Here is a 23137-nt window from a genome sequence, read left to right on the forward strand (position 1 = left end):
ATACTTTCAAACGGGCACAATAGGTTACCAGGAGATAGAATGAAAGCAGAGAATGGGGAGCTGATGCTTAGTATGTGCACAATTTTTAGTTAGGCTTATTGTAAATGTTTGGAAATGGATAGAAGTGATGGTAGCACATTATGGTGAGTGTAATTAACAGCACTGAATTATGCATGTGAATGTGGTTAAAAAAGGAAGTTGAGAGTCGTGTATGTTACTTGAAGGAAAGCTAGAGGATAAAACATGGGACAGTAAAACACAGCAAACCCTGCTGTGGATGATGACTGTGGTTAATAGTGCAAATATAAGACTGTTCTTTCATGAGCTAGAACAAATGTACATCACCATTACAAGGTGTGAATAATAGGCGGTATATGAGGAAAAAAATACACCTAATGTAAACTATAGTCTATACTTAACAGTAACATTTTAACATTTTTTCATCAATTGTAACAAATGTACAACACCAATGCCACATGTCAGTAATAAGGGGTTATAAGGGGTATAGATTTTTCTTCCTGGAGTAATGAAAGTCTTCTAAAATTGATTGTGGTGATGAATACACAACTCTGTGATAATAATACTGAGAGCCACTGACTGTACACTTCAGATGAACCATATCATGTATAAATATATCTTAATAAAACTGCTTTAAAAAAATACTGTCCTTTTTCTGATTCTCAAAGCCTAAAGTCCATTTTACAAACCTGGCAAACTCCATTAGAGCAAACAAAATCACTGGAATTCACACAGACCTTCTCCAGTGTACAATTATTGTCCCAGGACATGGAGGTCAGAATCCAGACACGCAGAGTTGTCAAGAGACTAGAAAGTAGGAAGGAAAACCAGGGAGGAAAGCTTCCAAAGAAGTCAAAGGAAGAAGGTAATAACAAAAAGTCATCGATGAGGAGAAGAGGCAACCCAGCCCCCGGAGACCTCGGGAGTTGCCTCCCTTCCCCCAACATCAGTTTCCAGATCCTAGATCACTCCTCTCCCTCTACGCTCTACAAATGATCAGATTCTCCAATAAACATGTTAGATTGATTTGGAACTCTTTTTCTCAAGGGTTGAATGAATTCAGGAAATCTAGGTTGCAAATTTAAATTCCTTGTACCTTTCTGAATAGGTGAATGAGGAAAACAGCCTGAGTTATAACTTATTAAAGAAAATTTTACTAAAACTAAAGGACAACAAAATATGGGAAAGAACAGGTGCACGAAAATAAACAAATACCATATTAGATCAAAACAAAGCCTACTACTTCAGTTTCTATTAAATTTAATTACAAAGTGGCCAATTTATCTGCAATTATCTCTCATGCTGAGTGGAGAGGTAGGGGAGGGGCAGGAGACCACCCCTGAAGCCCCTTAGAGGGGGGTAAAGTAGTGATTTGTGGTATGAGACTGTTCTCATGTCTGTTGAGGAGGAACTTCAGGGTCAACCTACACCCACAGTCCTGCCCACATGGGTTCTACCTGAATATGTCCTCTTGCGCAAAATGAGATATAACTTACTGCTAAAGCATCTCACATTCTCCCTGCCTAGGTACAACTCCCAATCAAGCTGTTCTCTGAAGTATAATGAGGTGCATAAAGAGGCCAATTTCCTAAATCCTTGCTCATTCTCTCTCTACACAGACAGCTTCTCTTCTGTGTTCTCTGGGGTTTGTCAAGGGATGACTTATCACCAAAACCTCACACTCCTTGTACACTTATGATGTCACGGACTGGATTTGTTGAAAAGTTGATGAGATGGAGAACTGAATAGTTTATTGGAGAGGAAGGGCAGGACTGGATGGAGGAAGAAGCTGGCCAGCAATACGGAGAGACATTCGGTCCTATGGGGAGCTCTGAACCACTGGGAATACCCCCTGGAGTTGTCCCAGTTGAGTCATGGGTTAGGGTTTTGTCTCCCCATATCAACCAGTCATTGGCCAGTAGCCACTCCTTGGAAAGGTGCATAGTGCCAGATTATGTAGTTCCATGTAGCTGTTGCTAGGGTGGAGTTCACCTGCAAGCCTTCAGCAGTTGTCTCCAGCAGCAGACGTGGTGGCCCTGAAAATGTTGTCTGGGAAGAGCTCCACAGCATCCTCACATTAGAATTCATCCCATGGTGTGTGAAGAAGGCTGCTTTATCACAAAAGCCTTGCCCACACTCCCTGCAAACCAAAAGCGTCTCTCTGAGTGAGCCACCTGTTACTGATCACATTTGTTTTTTTGCCTAATGTCTCACCAACACTCCCTGAACACATGACACTTCTTCCTCAAGTATGTTGTTGGATGTTTGGTGAGTGCTGAGTTACTGCTAAAGCCTTACCCACAGTCCTACATACATCTCAGCTAAGTATGTCCTCTTCTGTGAAATGATGGTGACTTAGAGCTAGAGTTACCCACACTTTCTGTACTTGGCTCCTTTCCCAAATATGTCCTCTGGTGCCTGACCAAGGTTGACACCCTCTGGAACTTTTCACTCATGCTCTATACACAATAGAGACTACTCCTGGATGTCTGGTGTAAGATGAAGTGTGACTTCCTGCTAAAGCCTTGTCCGCGATCCCTGCATTTGCAAGACTTCTCCCCTTAGTGCATCCTCTGGTGTCTGATGAGATTTGATTTCTGGCTAAACCCTCATCCACACTCCCTGCGCACATAATGCTTCTCCCCTGAGTGTGTCCTCCGGTGAATGAGAAGGAGTAATTGCTGATTAAAGCTTTGCCCACACTCCCTGCACACATAAGGCTTCTCACGTGAGTGTGACCTGTCATGGATGATGAGAGTCGACCTATCACAAAAGATTCGCCCACACTCCCTACACACATAAGGCTTCTCATCTGAGTGTGTCCTCTCATGTCTGATGACTTGACTTCTGGTTAAAGCCTCACCATATTCCCTGCACATATAAGGCTTCTTCCCTGAGTGTACCTTCTGGTGTTTTCTGAGGTTTGGTTATCACTAAAGCCTTGTCCACACTCACGGCACACATAAGGTTTCTTCCTTGAGTGTGTCCTCTGGTGTCTGATGAAGGATGACTTTTCACTAAAGCCTTGACTACACTTACTGCAAACATAGGGCTTCTCCCCTGAGTGAGTCCACTAATGTCTCATGAGGATTGACTTGTTTCTAAAGCTTTGCCCACACTCCCTGCACAAAATAAGTCTTCTCTTCTGAATGTATTCTCTTGTGTCTGTTGAGGTTTGACTTCTGACTAAAGCCTCGCCCACACTCCTTGCACACATATGGCTTCTCCCCTGAGTGTATCCTCTGGTGATTAAGGATTGACATCTGGCTAAAGCCTCAGTCACACTCACTGCACACATAAGGTTTCTCCACTGAGTGGGTCTGATAGTGTCTGATGAAGGCTGACTTATCTTTAAAGCCTCACCCACACTCAGTGCAAACACAGGGCTTCCCTCTAAGAGGGTCCCCTGATTTGTAATGAAGTTCGATTTTCAACTACAGTCTAATTCACACAGAGCTACAGTCTGATTGGTTGATTCAAAATTCTTTGACGTTTCTAAGTCATTCAATCCCTGTCTGTTACCACAGGCTGTTATCCTGTGGGCTGAGGTGGGCTGTATTTCTTCCACTATGCTGCTTTCTCTAGAACTTGTTGACTGGCCTTGGGGGTAGGCTGGAGAATGTCCCTGAAGTCTCTTGTTCTGAGGTCCCACCACACAGTGGTTTGGAGCCTTTTTCTCTGTCTTGACCTTCTGTGTCTTTACTCCAGCAGCTTTTATCACAATACTGCTTCTCCTGTGGCTTCTGATACACCAGGCTGGAATCCTCTGGATGGAAGTGGTTATCTGGATAAAAGTGATTTTCTGCACATAAGCCTGGGAAAAGCTGAAGCACATGATGACTGAGGAATTGCTGATAGGAGAAGGCAAGAAGGCAGGAGGCACAGGGTAGATTTCTGACTTTGGTTCTGCTGAAGAGAAAGTTTTTAGTCTGAGCAGTTAAGTTGTAAGTGGGATTGCCAGGCTATTTTGCCTTGTTTTATCACAGATAGCGTCCTACTACCACACTTGTAATTGATAACATATGTACAGTACAGAGTGTTTCCCACCAGTCATTCCCTTATATTCCATTTTTATACTGAATTTTCTATTACAATCCAGAAAATTCATACCAAAAATCTATTTTACATGTCACTCCGACTAGAATGTTAAGGAAACATTCTGCTTTGCAAACAGCTTCAGTTATAGTTAGCTTTTTCCTTCTACTAAAATGAGCTCAACCACAGACTGATATATAACTAAACCACTTACACTGATATATATACTGCCCACAATTCTCTGCTACTATTTAGAGATAATAGTCTCTATGACCTATATGGAAATCTCTTTCATGACTTTTCTTAATATAGAAAAGGACTGAAAGACATAAAAAGTTACAAGTCTGGAGGGCTTCCAAATGTAGGGAATAATTTCTCAATTGGTAGTTAAAGAGACTGTATAAGAAATAAATCTTACATTTTGGATTTCTCATCCATAAACAAGTACTGATAAGAAAATGCCTAAATGCTAGGTTCTTGATTAGCTAGTGTGAATTCAGCAGTAGACAAGAAAAAAACATTCTGATTTCAGGATTCTGGCACTTCATGCCCCAAACCAACCCAAAACCTGTTCCTCTTTCTGTTTTTTCCAAATCAGTGTATAAGAAAATATTCTATTCATAACAGTACCTTTCTAGAGATATCAAAACTGGACAGTGGGGTGGGCCATGGTGGCTCAGCAGGCAGAGTTCTCGCCTGCCATGCCAGAGACCCCGGGTTTGATCCCCAGTACCTGCCCAGGTAAAAAAAAAAAACTGGATGGTGCATTTTATCAAACTAGATCTATCCAGTTGACACTGATAAATGATGATGTTTATTTGGCCCCAGACTTTTACTGGACCTAACTGAAGACTTTGGCCTGACCAATGAGCTTTGAAACCATCAAGATTAACTGCATCTTTCATATAGACTCATTCCATCCTAACCAGAGTGCTAGTTATGACCACCATAAACCCATAGTGGTCAATCATCTACTGAATTTATTATTATTTTTTTGAATCCTTACCTAATGAGAACAGATTCCTATAATTGTCCAGCATCACTTCTTTGGATAAGTTTCTCTGCTTTGAGCTCAGTCTCTTCCATTCTGCCGCTGTGAAAAACCACAGTTACATCCTAGAATGTAACTAGTACCTAGAACAAACAATAAATTGATGCACAGCAATCCATCATCAACTTACCCAGTGAGGGCAGTGCAGCTGGTAGGCATGGAGAGCCTGGATATGTTAGAGGCTGATGTAATTCTTTTCAGAGTACATGGTGCTCCATATCAGGTTCTTCTGGGCATGACTATGTATACCTGGCTTTTTAAGTAACACAACTGATGCACAAAAACACATGCCTGGCCCTCAAACACTTATGATTTCATTGGATAAATTATCTGTAAATCAATCTGAAAACATCAAGCAATATTCAGGAAAGAGGCCTTGAGGATTTGGGAATGGAGGATTTCATAGATAGGACAGTGGAGAATGGGCTGGAGAAGGTAAAAAAAAAAAGCATCATGGAAGTGGGGCTTGTGCTGAGCATAAGGAAGATGAAGATTTAGAGTACAAAATGGAAGAAAGCATCAACTACAGAAAAAAGTAGGAGTGAACAGGGTCTGGAATGAGCATTTCTGAAGAGTACAGTTTACTAAGTGAGATCTGTAAAATCCCTAGCTTTGTCTATGTATTTTAACAACCATTTTTACAAATCCCCTAATGCTTCACTAATCATGCAGAGTCGTACCTCAGTGGTGCAAAATAGTTGGCAGGGAATGGCATTAGTAATATTATAGAAAAGGGAAATTTATGGATAATTTAATCTTAAAAACAAAACTTTTCTCGAGGAACCACTTAAAATTAAACTGCTCTAAGTACAGGCACACCTCACTTTGCACAGTTCCGACATGCACAAATTTCAGTTACCATAGTTTAGTTAAATAACACCAATTCCCCAACAAAACAGTTCAAATTTCAATTACATGGTATAATAACTGTGAGTAAATGCATAATGCGCAAACTTTGCTGCTAGCTCTTCAGTCCACACATCACTAAGACTTGATCATGATCAGTAACCAATCACATCAATTCTTTCACAGTCCATCCTCCCCACACTGCACTACACTCATTTTTCTTTATAAATAAGGCCACCATATATGTGTGAGTCAAGTTGTAGACTCTTTCCTCTGTCCCTTTGGTCTATTTATCTATCCTTGTCCCAATACTCCACCATCCTAATTACTAGGGCACCCACCTTGGCTATTTTGGGCCTCTTGTATTTGCATATATAAAGAAACTATAATGAAAAATGAAAGAAGTACAAATACATACCACAATATGGGTGATTCCCATAATTGTAATGTTGAGCAGATACATACTATGTGATGGCATTTATTTTAAAAAATATATAGCAAGATTAATTTATGATGTAAGAAGTCAGAACAGAGTTATCCTTGGGCAAGTGATAACTAGAAGGGTTTACACCTGTGTAATGCTCACAAGTGGCAATGTCCTGCTTCTTAACCTACATGCTGGTCATAAGGCTGTGTTCACTTTCTGAAAGTTAACTGAAAATATTTTTGAACTGCATACTCGGCAATATGTATAATATATCTCAATGAAATTAAAAGCAAACAACAACAACTTTCACCTGGTTGGGTGGGGGGTAACACAAGTCGTGGTATGAGAGGAAGGCTTTCTTGAGCTTTGCATGCTCAATCTTGAGAATAATGATAGCAGGTCAAAGTGCATAAGGGGGAAATGATATGATTTACAAACTTTAATTCTCTGTGAGTTAATGATCCACTTCTCAGTCTTTCTAACAAGAAACTCTGTAGGGTTTAACTTGAAAATAATCAGGCCACATTTAACTAGAAGAGCTCCCAGGCTGAAAAGCTCATGAATTAGGACCTGATCAGAGTAACATCTGAGGGCTATACAAAGCAGATTAATATTTAAAACTAAAAATTATAGATGAAATTAAACACAATAAGAGTATAAATAGTTTTGCACTGAAGATCTTTTCTGAAACTAATAATAATAAAACTACAATTTTAACTCTCTAATTCCTATAAAGTTATTTCTTATTAGCCATGTTGCCTGGGTAATTACACATGTGCCTGGGCTTCCTTAACTGTCAATGGTAATTAAAGGCAATTGGCTTTGCGTTGGATATTTTAAGATAAATCAAAATTATAAGCAAAATCTTTAAGCAATTTCAGTGTAACTGATCTTGCAAATAATTCTGTATTCGAAAGACCATTTAGATAATAAATGGTTCTCCAATAGCTGGAACCCCCAACAATCTGCACTGTTATACCTGATATTTTGCCTGGTTCCTGGGCCACAGAAACCCTAGTTACCTTGATGCTTCTCCTTTGTCATCCACATCATGTTTCCAGATTTCCTATTGTGTTAGTCAGGATTCTATAGAGAAACAAAACCAACAGGAGATATCTGTAAATATGAGATTTATAAAGGTGTCTCATGCAACCATGGGAATAGAAGAGTTCAAAATCTGTAGGGCAGACTGGAAAGCTGGCAGTTCCAATGATGGGTCTGTACAAATTCTACAGGAGAGGCTTGCTGGTTGAAGCAGTAAAAGAGTCTCTCTTCTTCCTTAAAAGCCTTCAGTTGATTACATTATCAAGCTGTGAATCCTGGCTATGGGGGAAACAGCACCACAAAGTGGACACTGATTCAGAGCTTACACAGCCTTCCAGAGAACACTACCCCAGCTCTGCAAGATACTGCCACCTAGCTGGCACTGTAATTGGGTCTTCAAAATGTCATTCCACCATTCTATCAACCGAGCTGCATCTGAATGATGGGGAACATGGTAAGACCAGAGAATTTCATGAGCATGTGCCGATTCCCACACTTCATTTGCTGTGAAATGGGTTCCTTGATCAGAAGCAATGCTGTGTGGAATACCATGATAGTGAATAAGGGTTTCTGTAAGTCAATGGATGGTAGTTTTTGAGGAAGCACTGTGTGCAGGGAATGCAAACCTGTATCTGGACTATGTGTCTATCCCAGTTAGAACAAATCGCTGCCCCTTCCATGATGGAAGTGGTCCAACATAATCAACCTGCCACCAGGTAGCAGGCTGATCACCTTGGGGAATGGTGCCATATCGGGGACTGAGTGTGCATCTCTGCTGCTGGCAGACTGGGCACTCAGCAGTGGCCATAGCCAGGTCAGCCTTGGTGAGTAGAAGTCCATGTTGCTTGCATGTATCCAAGTCCATGCATCCAAGGATGCATAATCTCCATCCTTACCACCATGCCCACTTTGTTCATCAGCCCACTGGGCAATGGCAGGAATGGCGAAAGAAAGAGGATGACATGTACACACAGGACAAATCATCTTATCCACCTGATTATTAAAACCTTCCTCTGCTGAAGTCACCCTCTGGTGTGCATTCACATGGGACACAAATATCTTCACATTCTTTGTCCACTCAGAAAGGTTTATCCACATACCCCTTCCCCAGACCTCTTTGTCACCAATTTTCCAATTATGGTCTTTCCAGGTCCATGACCATCCAGTCAAACCATTAGCAACAGCCCATGAGTCAGTATACAAACACAACTCTGGCCAGTTTTCCTTCCAAACAAAATCAACAACCAGGTGCACTGCTTGAAGTTCTGCCCCCTGGGAGGATTTTCCCTCACTGCTATCCTTTAAAGTTATCCCAGAATGGGGTTGTAGTGCTGCAGCTGTCCACTTTGGGGTGGCTCCTGCATATCATGCAGAACCATTTATAAACCAGGCCTGATTTCTCTTCCTCAGTCGACTATAAGGAACTCCCCAAGAAGCCATAGCTCTGATCTGGTAAAGAAAAAGTAATGTGGCAGGAGTGTGGACCATGGGCATTTGGGCTCATATCAACAAATTCAGCTTAATCCAACTTTAGATTCCTTCTACCATTATCCCACACCCATAATATCCATTCCCACACATATTCCCCTGATTTCTTTCTATACAAATTGGAAAACTCATGCAGTTCTTTTGGAGTATAATGTACCTCCTCATGGATCACACTTTGTACCTCACCTTTCAGGGCCTGTTGGAACTTTAGCCTAGTTATAGATCTTGAAGAGGGGTGGTAGGTGTGAGTCATGAAAAAAAAATAGAAGTGTCTTTCAAGCCAATTATCTCAGGGCATCCTGTTGCAGTTTCATATGGTGAAACAGGATTAGTTGCTCCAGACAGAGTGAGGGCTATTTCCCCAAAGGAGGTTAGCAGGCATTATTAATCTTGTTAGGTGGAGTTTGGATGGCAGACTCCTCTGGGGAGACTGGAGGCCAAGAAACTGTTTCCTCAAGGCAGGCTGGAGGTTGAGAAGCTTTTTACTCAGGGTAGTCCAATACAAGTCTATCTAGTAAAGGCTCAGCAGATTCCAGGGATCTTGTCTCCCTATCACCAACATTATCAAGCCATATAGCACCACCCATGTTTCAGCATCCCATTCTTTCCCAATAAAAGCCCTTACTTTAACAGCAGACACCCTGCAAGGTTGAGATTTTAGTTTACATTGTAAACCTGCTACTCGCACAATGAGGCGATGTCTAGTTTTCAGAGATCTCAAGTCTGTGACCACAGGAAATCAGATTTTCTTTCAGGGCATACATGGGAACTTTTACATTGTTCAGACGGCAGTTAAGGAGCAAATTTGAAGTGTTTAGCTCATCCCTTTCCCTCATCACTGTATCCAGTGTATCTAACAACAACCAGCCAACATCATCATACCTCTTAATTCCACAAAATTCTGTAAAGGTGTCGAAACATTCTCACCCAGAGCCTTGTCTTGTATAAGTGTACAATTAGCAGAATCTAATGGCGATATTTTGAATATCTCTTTTGCCAGCTCACCGCATGGACTGTCAGTGCCATCCTGATTATTGGAAACAGAGTTATTAGTGCCTCTGAGTCTAGGGGCACCATAGACTGGTTTTTAAACCAATTGTAAAAACCCATTTTTAAAGTTCTGTTTCTCAAGAACCACTCCTGCTACCAAGCTGTGTTAGGGTTCTCTAAAGAAATAGAACCAACAGGAGATATCTGTAAATATGAGATTTATAAAGGTGTCTCATGCAACCGTGACAATGGAGAAGTCCACAATCAGTAGGGCAGGCTGTGAAGCTGGCGGCTCCAATGAAGGGAGTGGACAAACTCCACGGGAGAGGCTCACGTTGAAAAAGCAATGGAAGAGTCTCTCTTCTTCCTTAAAAGTCCTCAACTGACTGGATTATATAATTGTGGGAGGCATGGCTTAGTTGATCACAGATGTAATCAGCCACAGATGCAATCAACTGACTGATGATTTAAAACACCAGGCCTTCCAGTTTATCAACTAGCCACAAAATATCCTTGCAGCAACCATCAGGCCAATGCTTGCCTGACCAAACAAATGGACATAATCACTTGGCCAAGTTGATACCAGAACCTGACCATCACATTTATCATCCTTCCCCTTTGACAAAACATTATAGCCTGTCTCTATGCTTCAGATCACCACTCCAGGCCTGCCAACACTAGGCACGTCCTGACTAGCAAAGCCTACCTCTTCCTATTGAAATTTGGTCTCCCTGCTCAATCCAGGTCTGGGTTTTCAAAGGTGCCTGCACATGCCCTATATTTGGTCTACTTCACAGTTTTAATCATGATAATTTCTACCTGGACACATCATTCCTACTTCTTCTGACAATTTCAAATTTACATATTCTTAAGGACCAGTTCAAATTTAAATACTTTCAGGGAGACCTCCCAGCTTACTCTAATCCACACAAATGTCTTCACATTATAAATACTTAGGGAGTTTATACTCTTTTCACTTTGATGAAAAGAATTAAACAAAGTTTGGATGAAAGCCAGTACAGATAGCTTGCTTTACTTCTGCCCCAACCCCATGTTACAGACCAGAAAAAATTAGGCTTTCTCTCATCTTCATCTTCATTCATTCCTATTCATATCTTTTATCTATCTATCTATCTATCTATCTATCCATAGATTCCTCAAGGACTAGGCAAACTAACTCTTTTGGGGGTCTTCATACTTAATTGCTCCTTATCAAGTTATATAAAACATTGACATATGTACATAATCTATTTGTATGACAATGTTTCTCATGAGTGAAGGGTTAAGTCCTACATCCTTTCCACCAGACTCAGAGACACCTGGTAGGTGGCTTCAAGTTCACTTTTATGTAACTTATTTCCTAGGGATATACCTGTAATTAAGATATTTATGGAGAAAATAATATAATGTCTGAAATCTGTTTAAAATAACCCAATGAAGGAAATGTGAGGGGTAGAGATGAAACAGGACTAGCCGTTACAGATGGTAGTAGAAATCAGATGATGGTAGATGAGGATCTATTATTACTATGCTCGCTTCTTCTATGCATGTTTGAAAAGTTCAACAATAAAAGGCTAAAAAGACATCCAGTATACAAGATGATATTAGATAGTATGTGTAAGTGGATATAGACTGAAGTTTAACAATACATTTAAATTTTCCAATAATTCCAGTTTTTCAAAAATATTCCCTATGTTTTAGAGTTCTCTGGATTCTTAATGTTAATTTTGGATATATTTTTCAACAAGGAAAATTAAAAAGTGTGCATGCAGTAACCATTATAAAATACCTAATACAGAACCTGACACGAGGCACAAATTGCCTAAAGGCTGATCATATTTTCTCACCTCAAGAAAGAAAATATAGGCCTATACTCTGGGAAATGAGCCAGAATTCCAGAAAAAAATAAGGTAAACCCAACTCACTAATATTTCAGGCTTTTCCTTCTTCTCTCAGGACCAGTAGGTATCCTTAGAAGGCAAACCTAGGGGAAGAAAAAGACGCCATGAGAAACTAGGCTTCCCATAATGCTCCCCAGTAGCTTTCTGAGCCTTAGGCTGGAAGGGAGTAGCCACTTCACACAGCTATGGCTACTAAAGTATTCTCACTTGAAACTGGGGTGTTTTTTCTTTTTGTTTGCAGGGGCAGGCACTGGGAATCAAACCCGGGTCTCTGGCATGGCAGGCAAGAACTCTGCCTGCTGAGCCACCATGGCCCACCTAAAACCAGAGTTTTGATACCCCTCTTCACCTCTCTAGAACCTCAACAACTCTCACCTTTTGCCTTACGCGTTTGAGTCCATTTCTTCATGGTTTCCACATCTTCCCTGTTCTTTGAAGGCAAAATCTTCTCCCAGTCCTGCTCTCTCAAGGCAGAAGGATCTGATAACGTTATGATCCCAGAGTCCTCCCACTGTTCACCCTGAAATTCTGCCAGAGGTCCAGTTGGAAATTAAGTCATCTCCAGATGACTTCTGTTACCTGGGGTGACTTCTTCGAACCTTACTTGTAAAAGCCCATCTTGTTTCCATGCAGCCAGGACCCGTGCGATGGAGAGGCAACTTGATGTCATTTATTGTGTGCCCTAAACTTACGGCCCCTTCTCTAAGGATCCTGTCCCCTCACACCTACCTCATTCATCAGACATGGAGTCTCAGTCTACAAGGGTTCCCTGAATTTTCTACTTCATTCCTTTACAGACTACAGACCCTCAAATCTGTCCCCTGCCACTGTCCCTTACCTCCCAAAACTCAGAGCCCTCCCCCAACTGCTCCAGCACCTCAGATGCAAGCTCCATATCCCAGTTCAGTCTCTGCTACCTGGAGCCCGAGTCAGAGCAAAGACAGAATACAGCATAATGCCTGTGGAGAAGAGGCCTTTGAAAGTTTCCCTCCAGACTAAATAGGGCATGGAGCCCCCAGCTTCTTTTGTCCTTAGCCCAAAGTTCCAGGTAGATTCAATTCCTTATGTCTCTGTACCCTGAGGAGTCTGAGGTGTCTGAACTGAGTCTCTTAGTTATCACTCCAAGCCTAAAAATAATGTCTGCAAAGATAGCCCCCTCTTTCCATTTGTGTGTGTGTGTGTCTGTGCCACATGTCCCTATAAGAGCCGTGCATATGTGTCCCATGGACCTAATCCAAAGTCCTCCAATCATATGATCCAGAGGAGGCAGGTGGTGACAGAAGCCATGCCACCTTCAGAAACTTCTCAGACACCACGGGCCAGGATCTCAGCCCAAATGACCATAGACCACTGCTGCCTAGTACTCCTTTAAAGCTAGCTGGGGTTCCCCTAAGAAATCCTCCTGACTCATCCCCCAACACCACAGGCAAAGCTTGTGACACTTTGTGTCACTTAGACACCTTTCTGTCCAACCTGAGCATTTTACCTTAATCACTCCATAATGCAATTTTTCTACTTAAATGACTGTTTTTACTAGAATGTGAGCTTCTTGCAAGAAGAAATGCTTCTCAGACATTTTGCTAATCAGTGATTACAATAAAATCAGCCTTTGTGGCAGATTTTATTTCTCCCAGTTATCTGCTGCTTTATAAAAGGATTGTATTTCCTTGCACATGACATCAGGCTTGGCTTTGTGACTTGTCTTAGACCATGAAACGTGAGGGAAAGTGCTAGTGCCACTTTGAAGCACTGATTGACTCTTCCATTTCTCTTGCTAGAGAGGTGCATGTTCCCAACAGGGGGTGCTGCTGAAGTTCATGGTGCAAAGCCAGAGTCGACCTACAAAGGAGGAATAAGATTGGGTTTAAGGTGAGATAGCTGAGGGAGCACCGATATGTTGGGGTCACACGTTACTGCAACACAGTTTAGCTTAAGCTGATATATATGGATCTCTTCCTCTTAAGGAACACTAGCATCTGAAGCTAACATTTATAGAGCAGGTACTGCACTAAGCACAGAGTTTTATTAATTTTCACAATATAACCAAGAGTTAGATATTGCTATGAATTTCACCTCACAGAAGAAGAAACCAAGACACAAAGAAGTTAGTTTATTTGTCCCTAAGATCACACAGCTACTGAGAGCCAAGCCTGCAATCCAAGGTTCTCATTCCAACCCATTTTTTTTTTACTAGTGCCTAAAATAAGGCCTAGTGAACAAATGATTACAAGAAAAAAAAAGTGACCAGGTGTCCATAGGATACAAAATTTATACTGAAGAAAACAGGAGCCTCAGTAAGTGGAGGCAGGGTCTACACGGGTCAGGATGGACTGGGTTATTGTGCAGTAACAAACACCACCCTACCCCACTCCCAAACCTCAGTAATGAAGGTTTATTCCTCCCTCGGGATTTGTGCCCATCTTGCATCAACTGTAATTGAGTTCCACAACATCTTCACTCCAAAATAGAGGCTAACCGCACAGCCTCTATATGGAACATGGCCAGTGGAATACAAAGTATTTCAAACCGAGGTAAATAAAAAGTGGAGAACCACATGCAGTCTCTTAAAAATTCTACCCAAAGCAACACTTCTGGAGTGCAAGGGTTATTCAGTGGTAGAATGCTCACCTTCCATGCAGGAGACTTGGGTTCAATTCCCGAATCATGCACCCCCCCCCAAAAAAAAGTAACACTTCTGTCTATAGCTCATTAGCAAATCAAGTCACGTGGTCACTCCTGAGCTCAATGGGATAGTCAGAGACGCATACCCAAGTCTGGGAACCCATTCTCACCCAGCTAAGGTGTCCACTATTGATTGGAATTTCACTGTGCCAGGATTTGTGGCTGTGCCTATGACACAGAAATAAAGGATATGGTCCTACACCTGCAGGCAGGATACAGACAGGAAAAACCTAACTCAGCACAGAAAAAGTAAGATGCTATCACGGAAGACTCAAAGAAATAAAAAGAAAGCTGCTATTAGAGGATGAGATAAGTAAACCCATTTTTTCAGGCAAGAAGAAATGTTCTAGGAAAAAGAGATAGTCTAATCAAGCAGATGGGAGAGGAGAGAAGGGAAGGGAAAGGGAGGGGAGGGATGGTTACAAAACTTCAAGCGTTAAATGAAAAGAATTTATGAACTAACTAGAAGAGGCTCTTAGCGACCAAAGATGGGATAACTTCAGCTTCAATAAGAAAAAGATTTGTGATAGACTGAAATCCATCAATGTGTTTATATCCATGAGTTCATAATATTTTAAAAGAAAATCACCTTCTAATGACATGGAATCAATTCGTTGTCTTGAAAACAACATAAATTTAAAAAAAAAAGATTCAAGCAGTCAACCTCCTACCCTATATGAACTGTGCCACTGGGAAAGAAAAGAGTAGAAGAGTAGAAGTATCTGGAATAATATTATTCCAGATAATATATGAAAATGGTAGAATTAGCATATCATCATTTTGTATTCCTAGATTAATTATTAAATCTAGGCGCTAAATATAAAAAAACTGCTAATATAAGAAAAAGCAAAAAATCAGACATAATATGCATCCTGATAAAAGAACACATCACTTACAGTCTTTTTAAAGGGCTTGAACCGAAGTCTGATAAAGCACTACATCCAACAGCCAATTTAGGGGAAAGACAAAGGTATATAGTTATGTGCACTAATAGTATATAATCAGCAAAATACAGCCTGTGGGAAGTTCTACATGTCAAATGGCCTGGGTTCTTCAACAGATAAACTGTAAGGAGAGGGGAAAAAAAATGTAAGAGGAAACTGTAGATTAAAAGTCTTAAAATATAGTTGGGTATACATTTAATTAAGTTTAAAAAAAAGAAGAAAAAGAAGTAAGACTACGCTACATGTTTAGAATGTGTACTCAGGTGATTGAAACTTAAAGAAACTCAAGGAAAAGGTTACTTTTAGAAGGGAGGGGGGAAAGCTGTAATTGGGATGGGGAAAATGGAGGAGCATTTGGTGAGGGAACCAGCAAAGTTCAATTTCTTGACTTGGGTGTTCACTTTATATTAATTCACTATACATCTCTTTTATCTGGTTTTATGTATCTCTGTTTGTAGTTTTATGTATGTGGTTTTATGTATCTGTTTTATTTTATAGCAAAAAGGAAAAATATATAAAGTCACAGAAAATAAAGTTGCAGCAGTAGTTGGGTGAGCAGAATAGAATAAAAAGTCCAGTAAGGCCCCATGTATATTTGAGATTTTGGTAAAAATAGTATTTCAAACAGTGAGGAAAGGATGATCTCTTCATAAAGGGCTGAGACAAGCTGCTATCCAATTGGAAGTTAGACTCTTAGCTCATCCCTTACCTAAAAATAAATTCCAGGTGGAATAAGAGCTAAACATTAGAAACAAAACTAGAAACACTCAGAAACTGTTGGGGATTGAGTCACATCCCCAACAAAAGGCCCTGGTCCTGTGGGTATGAACGCATTTATAAATAGGACCTTTGAAGATGTAATTAGTGAAGTTGCGCCCAAACTCAATGAGGGTGGGCCTTAATCCAATATGGCTGAAGTCTTAATAAGCAAAAAATTGAGGCACAGAAGGAGAAGCCATGGGGAGCAGTGAGAAGTTGGAAGACAATACGCTGCCATGCATTGCCATGTGTCAGAAGAGACAAGGAATCCCAAAGATTGCCTGCCAGCCAGCTAGCCAGAAGATATCAATTCCAGAAGGAAGCAAGCTGTCAAGGCTTAAAAACCAAAAGTCAACAAATTCCTGTTGTTAAGCCAATCTATTTTATGGTATTTGTTTTTTTAGCAGTCAGGAAAGTAAAACAGAAACATGTAGAACATAAACAGGACCCTGAGGGAAGGTCAGACCTATTTCAGAACATACAAAGTTCGGAAGCCATTAATGAAAAGATGTGGATTTAAAATTTTACTACGTATAAATTAAAAGTTTCACTTTAACCAAATACACCATTAGAAAAAAGGGGATAGATATGTGTATATGCATGCATTTATAAAGAAATACTGGAAGGGTATACAGAAAACTAATTAAACCAAGTACCTATTGGAAATAAACTTGTCTTTACATGCACTGACATGACTGCCTTAGAATCCAAAACATCAAAGCAAACAAAAGAAGAAATAAGTGAATTTAGCAAGGTGGCAGGACATGAGGGGTCAATACACAAACATCAGTTGTATTTTTAAATATGTCACAAACAATTAGAGAATTAAATTTAAAATGACATTTTCAAAGCATGGAAAAAACATAAAAATCCATAGGAATAAATTTAAAGAAAGATGCACAAGACTTCCACACGGAGAGCTAAAAATTATTATTTAGAAAAAGTAAAGATCTAAATAAACAGAAGATATTCCAAATTTGTGGATAGGGAAAATGTGAAAAAAAATTAATATTCTTGAAATGTCAATTCTATCCAAATTGATGTATAGAACCAAGTCTCAAAGATTTGTGGGTTTTTTGTATAAATAAGCTAATTGATTCAAAAAAATTATTTGAAAACGGTAAAGGACCTAGGACAGTAAAAACAACCTTGAAAAGAAAGAACAAAGCTGCATGCGATTTCAAAACAGAATAAAGTCGCAGTTGTCAAAATAGTGTGGTATGGGTATAAGAATGAACAAAACAATTAATGGAAAAGAAGACTGTCCAAAAACAGGACCACACTTATATGGTCAATAGGTTTTCAACAGAAGCACCAAAGCAATTCACTAGTAAAAGGAGAGTCGTTTTACAAATGGTGCTACAGCAAGCTTAATCCATAATCTCTGCTCCTCCTCAAACCACACACAAAAATTAATTTGAGATAGAGCATATATCTAAATAAAAAGGCTAAAACTTTAAAGCTTTTAGGAAAAATCATAGGATAATCATGACTTTGGGTAGGCAAAGAATTCTTAAACAACACACAAATTCCAGTAACTGTGAAAGAAAAAAATAAAAGATTTCATTTTGCTCTCCAAAAGATACCATAAAGAACATGAAAAGGCAAGTCAGTGACTAGGAGAAAATATTTGCAAGATATATATAAAGAGATAATCCATTAAAAATGGGCAAAAAATTGAATAGACTTCAGAAGAGAAGAAATATGAACAACCAAAAAGCACATGAAAAGATGGTCAACATTGCTGATCACTAGGGAAAGGCAAGTTAAAAACACAGTGAGCGGTGGTGCAAGGCAGAGTTCTCGCCTGTCATGCCGGAGACCCAGGCTCGATTCCTGGAGCCTGCCCATGCCAAAACAACAACAACACAGTGAGATACCATTTCACATTCACATTAGAATGACTAGAAACAAAAAGAATGAAATCAAATGGTGGCAAAAATGGGGCACATCAGGAACTGAGAGTGTAAAATGGTAAATATTTGGAGAAAAACTGGCAGTTTCTTATAAAGTTAAATATACACTTACCCTGTGACCCAGCAATCCCACTATTAGGTTCAATTTAGCTATCGAACCTAAAATAAATGTCCACAAAAAGACTCAGGCAAGAATGTTCAGAGCAGTCCAAACCTGAAAACAATCCAACATCCACACCAGGAGAGACAGAACTACATACATGAATCTCAAAAACATGTTCTAAAGAAGTCCAAAGCAAAAAAGAGTATATATTTGTTCTAATTTGCTAGCTGCCGGAATGCAACATACTACAGACAGACTGGCTTTTAATAAAAGGGGATTTATTTTGTTCGTTCTTAAGAGGAAAGGCAGCTAATTTTCAACTGAGGTTTTCTTATGTGGGAAGGCACAGGATGGTCTCTGCTGGTCTTCTCTCCAGGCCTCTGGGTTCCAACAACTTTCCCCGGGGTGATTTCCTTCTGCATCTCCAAAGGCCTGGACTGAGCTGCGAGTGCTGAGAGGAGGTATGCTGAGCTGCTTGGGCTGTGCTACGTTGCACTCTCTCATTTAAGCACCAGCCAATTTAGTCAAACGTCATTCATTGCAGCAGGCATGCCTCCTAGCCGACTGCAGATGTAATCAGCAACAGATGAGGTTCACGTACCATTGGCTCATGTCCACAGCAACAGAACTAGGTGCCTTCAGCTGGACAAGTTGACAACTGACTCTAACTACCACATGTCCACCCCTTGTTAACTTGGCAACTACACACATCACCTTAAACAATATTAAGGTGAAAAAAAAATTCTCTTCTGGCTGTGGACCTGTGAATCTCAAAACAAATTGTCTGGTGCCAATATGCAAAGGAGGGACAGTCACAGGATCTATAGGAAGAAATTGGAAGGAAAACCTGCAGGGCAAACACCATTGGATTTCAAAGTCTGAAAGTCATTTATCCTTCAGCTTTAGAGTGTGGCAGTCCCACCCTTTCCAAGGACCTATGCAGAGGCCCGCCTCTTTCCAAATCAACCTCGGGGAACACTGACACCACCTTTTTCTTAGCTCCACCCTCTCCAGGCTGCCATGTGGTGGCAGCCAGGCTCTCCCCAGTCCCCAAGGGGCATGCTGTACCTTTTCCAAGGCCTGAGGCTGCACAACTTTTCCACTGCAACAAGATGAGAGACATTCTCTGCCCTCAGGGCAAACTCACCCTCTCCATGTATATGGGTGGGTTCACTCCCCTGGCCAAGGATTCTTGGCTTCAGATCCGAGCTTCCACAATTCTCACTCTGAAACTCCAATTTGCCCCCTTTGTGTCCCCCTTTGTCCAGATTGGCAGTGGTTCCATTTACACCAACAGTCTCTTCAACACTCCAGGACTTCGCCATAATTCTCTTCACAGTTCCTCCAAAATCTTCCCCTTAGCCATCAAAAAAAACATTCCAACATATCTGGTACTTGCAAACTGCAGCAGCACCCCACTGCTGGTACCAAATCTGTTCTAGTTTGCTAGCTGCCAGAATGCAACACACCAGAGACGGATTGGCTTTCAATAAAAGGGGATTGATTTTGTTAGCTCTTCAGAGAAAATAAAATACACAGTATATGAGATGGTGACAAATACTGAGGGGAATGGAATCCAGTGGTAAGAGTGGGAGGAGTAAAATGTGTTTCAGGGAGGAAGAAGAGATCAATAGTGGCAACTGCTGTCAAAAAATGACAGCATCTGACACCAAATGACTATTAGATTTAGAATTGTGGAGGTCACTGGTGAACTTGACAAGAACAGATTCTGGAAGGTGGGCTTCAAAAGTCTTATCAGAGTAGCTCTAAAAGAGAATGGGAGGGCAGAAATTGGGGGCAGTAAGTGTGGACAACTCTTTTGAGGTATTCTGCTTCAAAGGTGAGCAGAGAAATGGAGTAATAGTGAAGGGGAAAAATCATGCTCAAGCAGCTCAGAAATTTTCAGAGGTTTCCTAATGACCACAGAATGAAGTTCACATTCACTAACTTGGAAGTTTGGGCCTTCCCTAATAATGCTCCTAACCTTCTTCTGAATATGAACTCTCCTGACTCCCCCACATGAATCAACCAGCCAGAAAGTGGGACACCTCTATCTTCATAGTCAGCCACTGAGTCCAGCTAGGTGTCAGGCACTGTCAGTGACCCAAGATGAGCAAGAAGAATTCTCTGACCCTCAGAAAGCTACTGTAGCACAGAACAGACTATGGATGCATAAAGTATGCCGGTGCTAAAGAAGAGGCTGAGGATAACTCCACCAGAGGAAATCCAGGCATGTTATGTGTCTCAGTTTCCTTGCCACTAAAACAAATACCATGCAATGGGTTGACTTAACCAATGGGAATTTACTGATTCTTAGTTTTGAGGTTGGAAGACATCCATAATCGAGGCATCAACAAGGAGTTGATTTCTTCCCAAAAACTGTGGTATTCTGGGGCTGGACTGGCCTTTGCTTTTATGTCACATGGCAATGTCTTCTTTCTCCTCTGGGTTCCTTTGACTTCCAGGTTCTTTCTGTGGCTTTCTCTCATTTCTCTATAAGCCACAAGGAATAACCAGGCTTCACCTTCCACACTTTGCTTGGAAATCTCCTCAACTAAACAGTCTAGTTTATCACTTCTAAGTCCTGCCTTCCATCCAATAACAGAACTCAACTTGGCCAAGTTTTCTGCCACATCAACAAGAAGATATCTTCACTCACGTGAGTGAAGATATCTTCTTGTTGATGCCTTTATTTGGACATTTTTATGTAAACTTGTAACTTAATAAACTCTCTTTGTAAAAGCCAACCCATTTCTGGAATATTGCATTCCAGCAGCTTTAGTAAGCCAAAACACTTTTCTTTCAATTTCCAGTGACATATTCATCATTGTCTTCTAAAGCCTTGCCAGAAGTGTCTTCAACGTCCGTATTTTCTATCAACATTCTGCTCATGATGAAATATGTATTCTCTAAGACAATACACATTTTATCTCACTCAACAATGAGTGGTCAAGGTCTCCCTGGAGCACTGAGGAGAAAGGAAATATTCAACTTCCCCATTTGGAGAATTTCTGATAGTCTCACAAGCAGTAGAGACAACCAAATCAATAGGTGGAGCCCATTATTTTTTGCCTCAAAGGAACAACTGAGAGGGGTGAGAAGAAAGTAGAAAAAGAGAAAAAATCTGGGTAGCACAGGGTAAGATGAAGCAGGAAGGAAAAGAAAAGGGAGTATGTCAAGGGAGAATTGAGAGGACTCAGTAATAATAAAATTGATAGGAAATTCAGAAAGAACTAGGAGATAAGGCCTCAGCATTCCAGTTTGTGACCAGGAGTGGAAGTCACCAGCAAAGGTAAAGAGAAAATGAAGGGAGAGGTAGAATTTGCCTTGCTAAATTCCAGATTTCTCCCTCCCACACTTACTGAATGGTTAGGGTTTGAAATGTAACATGACATCTTCAGAGCAAATGGGAAATGTTTTAAACAAACTGGGTAATAAAAAGACATTAAGGAATTATTGTTAATTTTGTTGAATATGATAATAATATTTGGTTATATTTTCAAAGAAACAGCTATCTGTTGGAGATACACTATAGTATTTATACGTGAAAAGATATCTGGGATTAAACAGAAAATGAGGGGAGTGGGGCATTGATGAAACAAGAATAGCAGCAGAATGTTGATAACTGATGATGCTCCAAATCCTAATCCCAGCCACATTATAGAAGATTAACTTTTATAATACACTATTTCGTCTTCTGTAATTTTTCGTCTTCTGTCATTTTGATTTCTAACTTCCAAATTGGTTGAAAGAATAAAATACTGAAGTAATAGTAAAGTGCAGTGTCTGGCACAGAACAATTGCCCAATAAATGGTAGCTAACATCATTTTTTGTTTTCACAGCAGCTGGCAAAGCCCTAGGAATCCAACACCAGGATGAAAAGCTGCTGGGGCCCGTGTAGGCCCCCAGCAACACAGAGATTCCCCGTTGAGTTAACCCCATTTCCCCGCCCCAAATGAACAGGTCGAGCGTCCCTCCTCCAAAAACCCAAAATTCCGAACTCGCACCACCACAGCGTGACACCGCTAACCGGCCCCGGACCCCATTCACCATCCCACTTCCCCCACCAGTTGTACACTACCCGGGTCCCTTATCCTAGGCCCAGGCTTTCCCGGCTCTCTCTCCCGCGCGGGGAAGAATACCCTGTGGCCAAGGAACCGCGTGGGCCTCACTCACAAGAGCCACTTAAGGACGGTGGCACAGATCTAGGCAGCCATCGACCGCGGATCTATGTCAGAACTACAGTCCCCAGAACCCTCGCTGCCCGCGCCTCCCATTGGCAGCCACCGATAATGGCCATTGTGACGACAGCCTCTCCCTTCTCTTTTCTAAAAATACCCATGCAAACATCCCGTAGGTCGGGACAGAAGTTCGGGTCTGCCTCAAGAACTACACTCCCCCAGAATCCTCAGCGGCAGCTTCCGCAGACGGTTTCCGGTACCGCCCCTCGGTGCAGGCGATTACGAAAAACCCGCTTCCGGTTGGTGTGTCTCGTTGGTCCCCAGTTCCGCCTGCTAGGCGTCTTCTCGCACTGTTTGTGTTGTTGTTGTTGTTGTTTGTTTTTCCTGCTGTGGGAAAGCTGAGTTTCCTGGGTTTAGACTCCATAATGCTGCACTGCCGGCGAACTTCCGGGGTCATTTCTTCTTTAATTACTGGGAGACAGTCTGGGAAGACAAAGCAGTCTTCTTTAGGCCTTACTTCAACTCCAGCACTTTCCTCTGTAGTCATTTTCGAAGCCCTCCCTCTGCCCCTGGAGGTTGGAAGCCTTACACGCTGGCCCCTGGCCCCCTGGTCTTTTTTGTATTTTCTTCTCTGGGATTTCTGTTTCAGAACAGGCTCTTGCGTTGTTAAAAACCAACCCATTGTATCTGCTTTGAGCAGCTCAGCAGACTAAAATAAAGGTCCAAGGCAGAAGACCAGGTAGAGGTCCAA

The 23137-nt window shown here is 41.1% G+C and overlaps 1 protein-coding gene across 1 annotated transcript; it reads right to left on the reverse strand.

The window, feature by feature from the left end:
• Positions 1-1747: 1747 nt before the first annotated feature.
• ZNF343 (zinc finger protein 343) lies at positions 1748-22515 on the reverse strand. Its single transcript, XM_077112322.1, is given in 8 exon segments — positions 1748-3634; positions 3636-3904; positions 3907-3927; positions 5060-5146; positions 7400-7463; positions 11825-11883; positions 12176-13639; positions 22382-22515. Coding segments are annotated over 5 exon segments (951 nt in total). The 5' UTR covers positions 7431-7463; positions 11825-11883; positions 12176-13639; positions 22382-22515; the 3' UTR covers positions 1748-3091.
• Positions 22516-23137: the final 622 nt, after the last annotated feature.

The sequence above is a fragment of the Tamandua tetradactyla genome, chromosome 1 (genome assembly GCF_023851605.1).
Source record: "Tamandua tetradactyla isolate mTamTet1 chromosome 1, mTamTet1.pri, whole genome shotgun sequence".
Taxonomy (NCBI): Eukaryota; Metazoa; Chordata; class Mammalia; order Pilosa; family Myrmecophagidae; genus Tamandua; species Tamandua tetradactyla.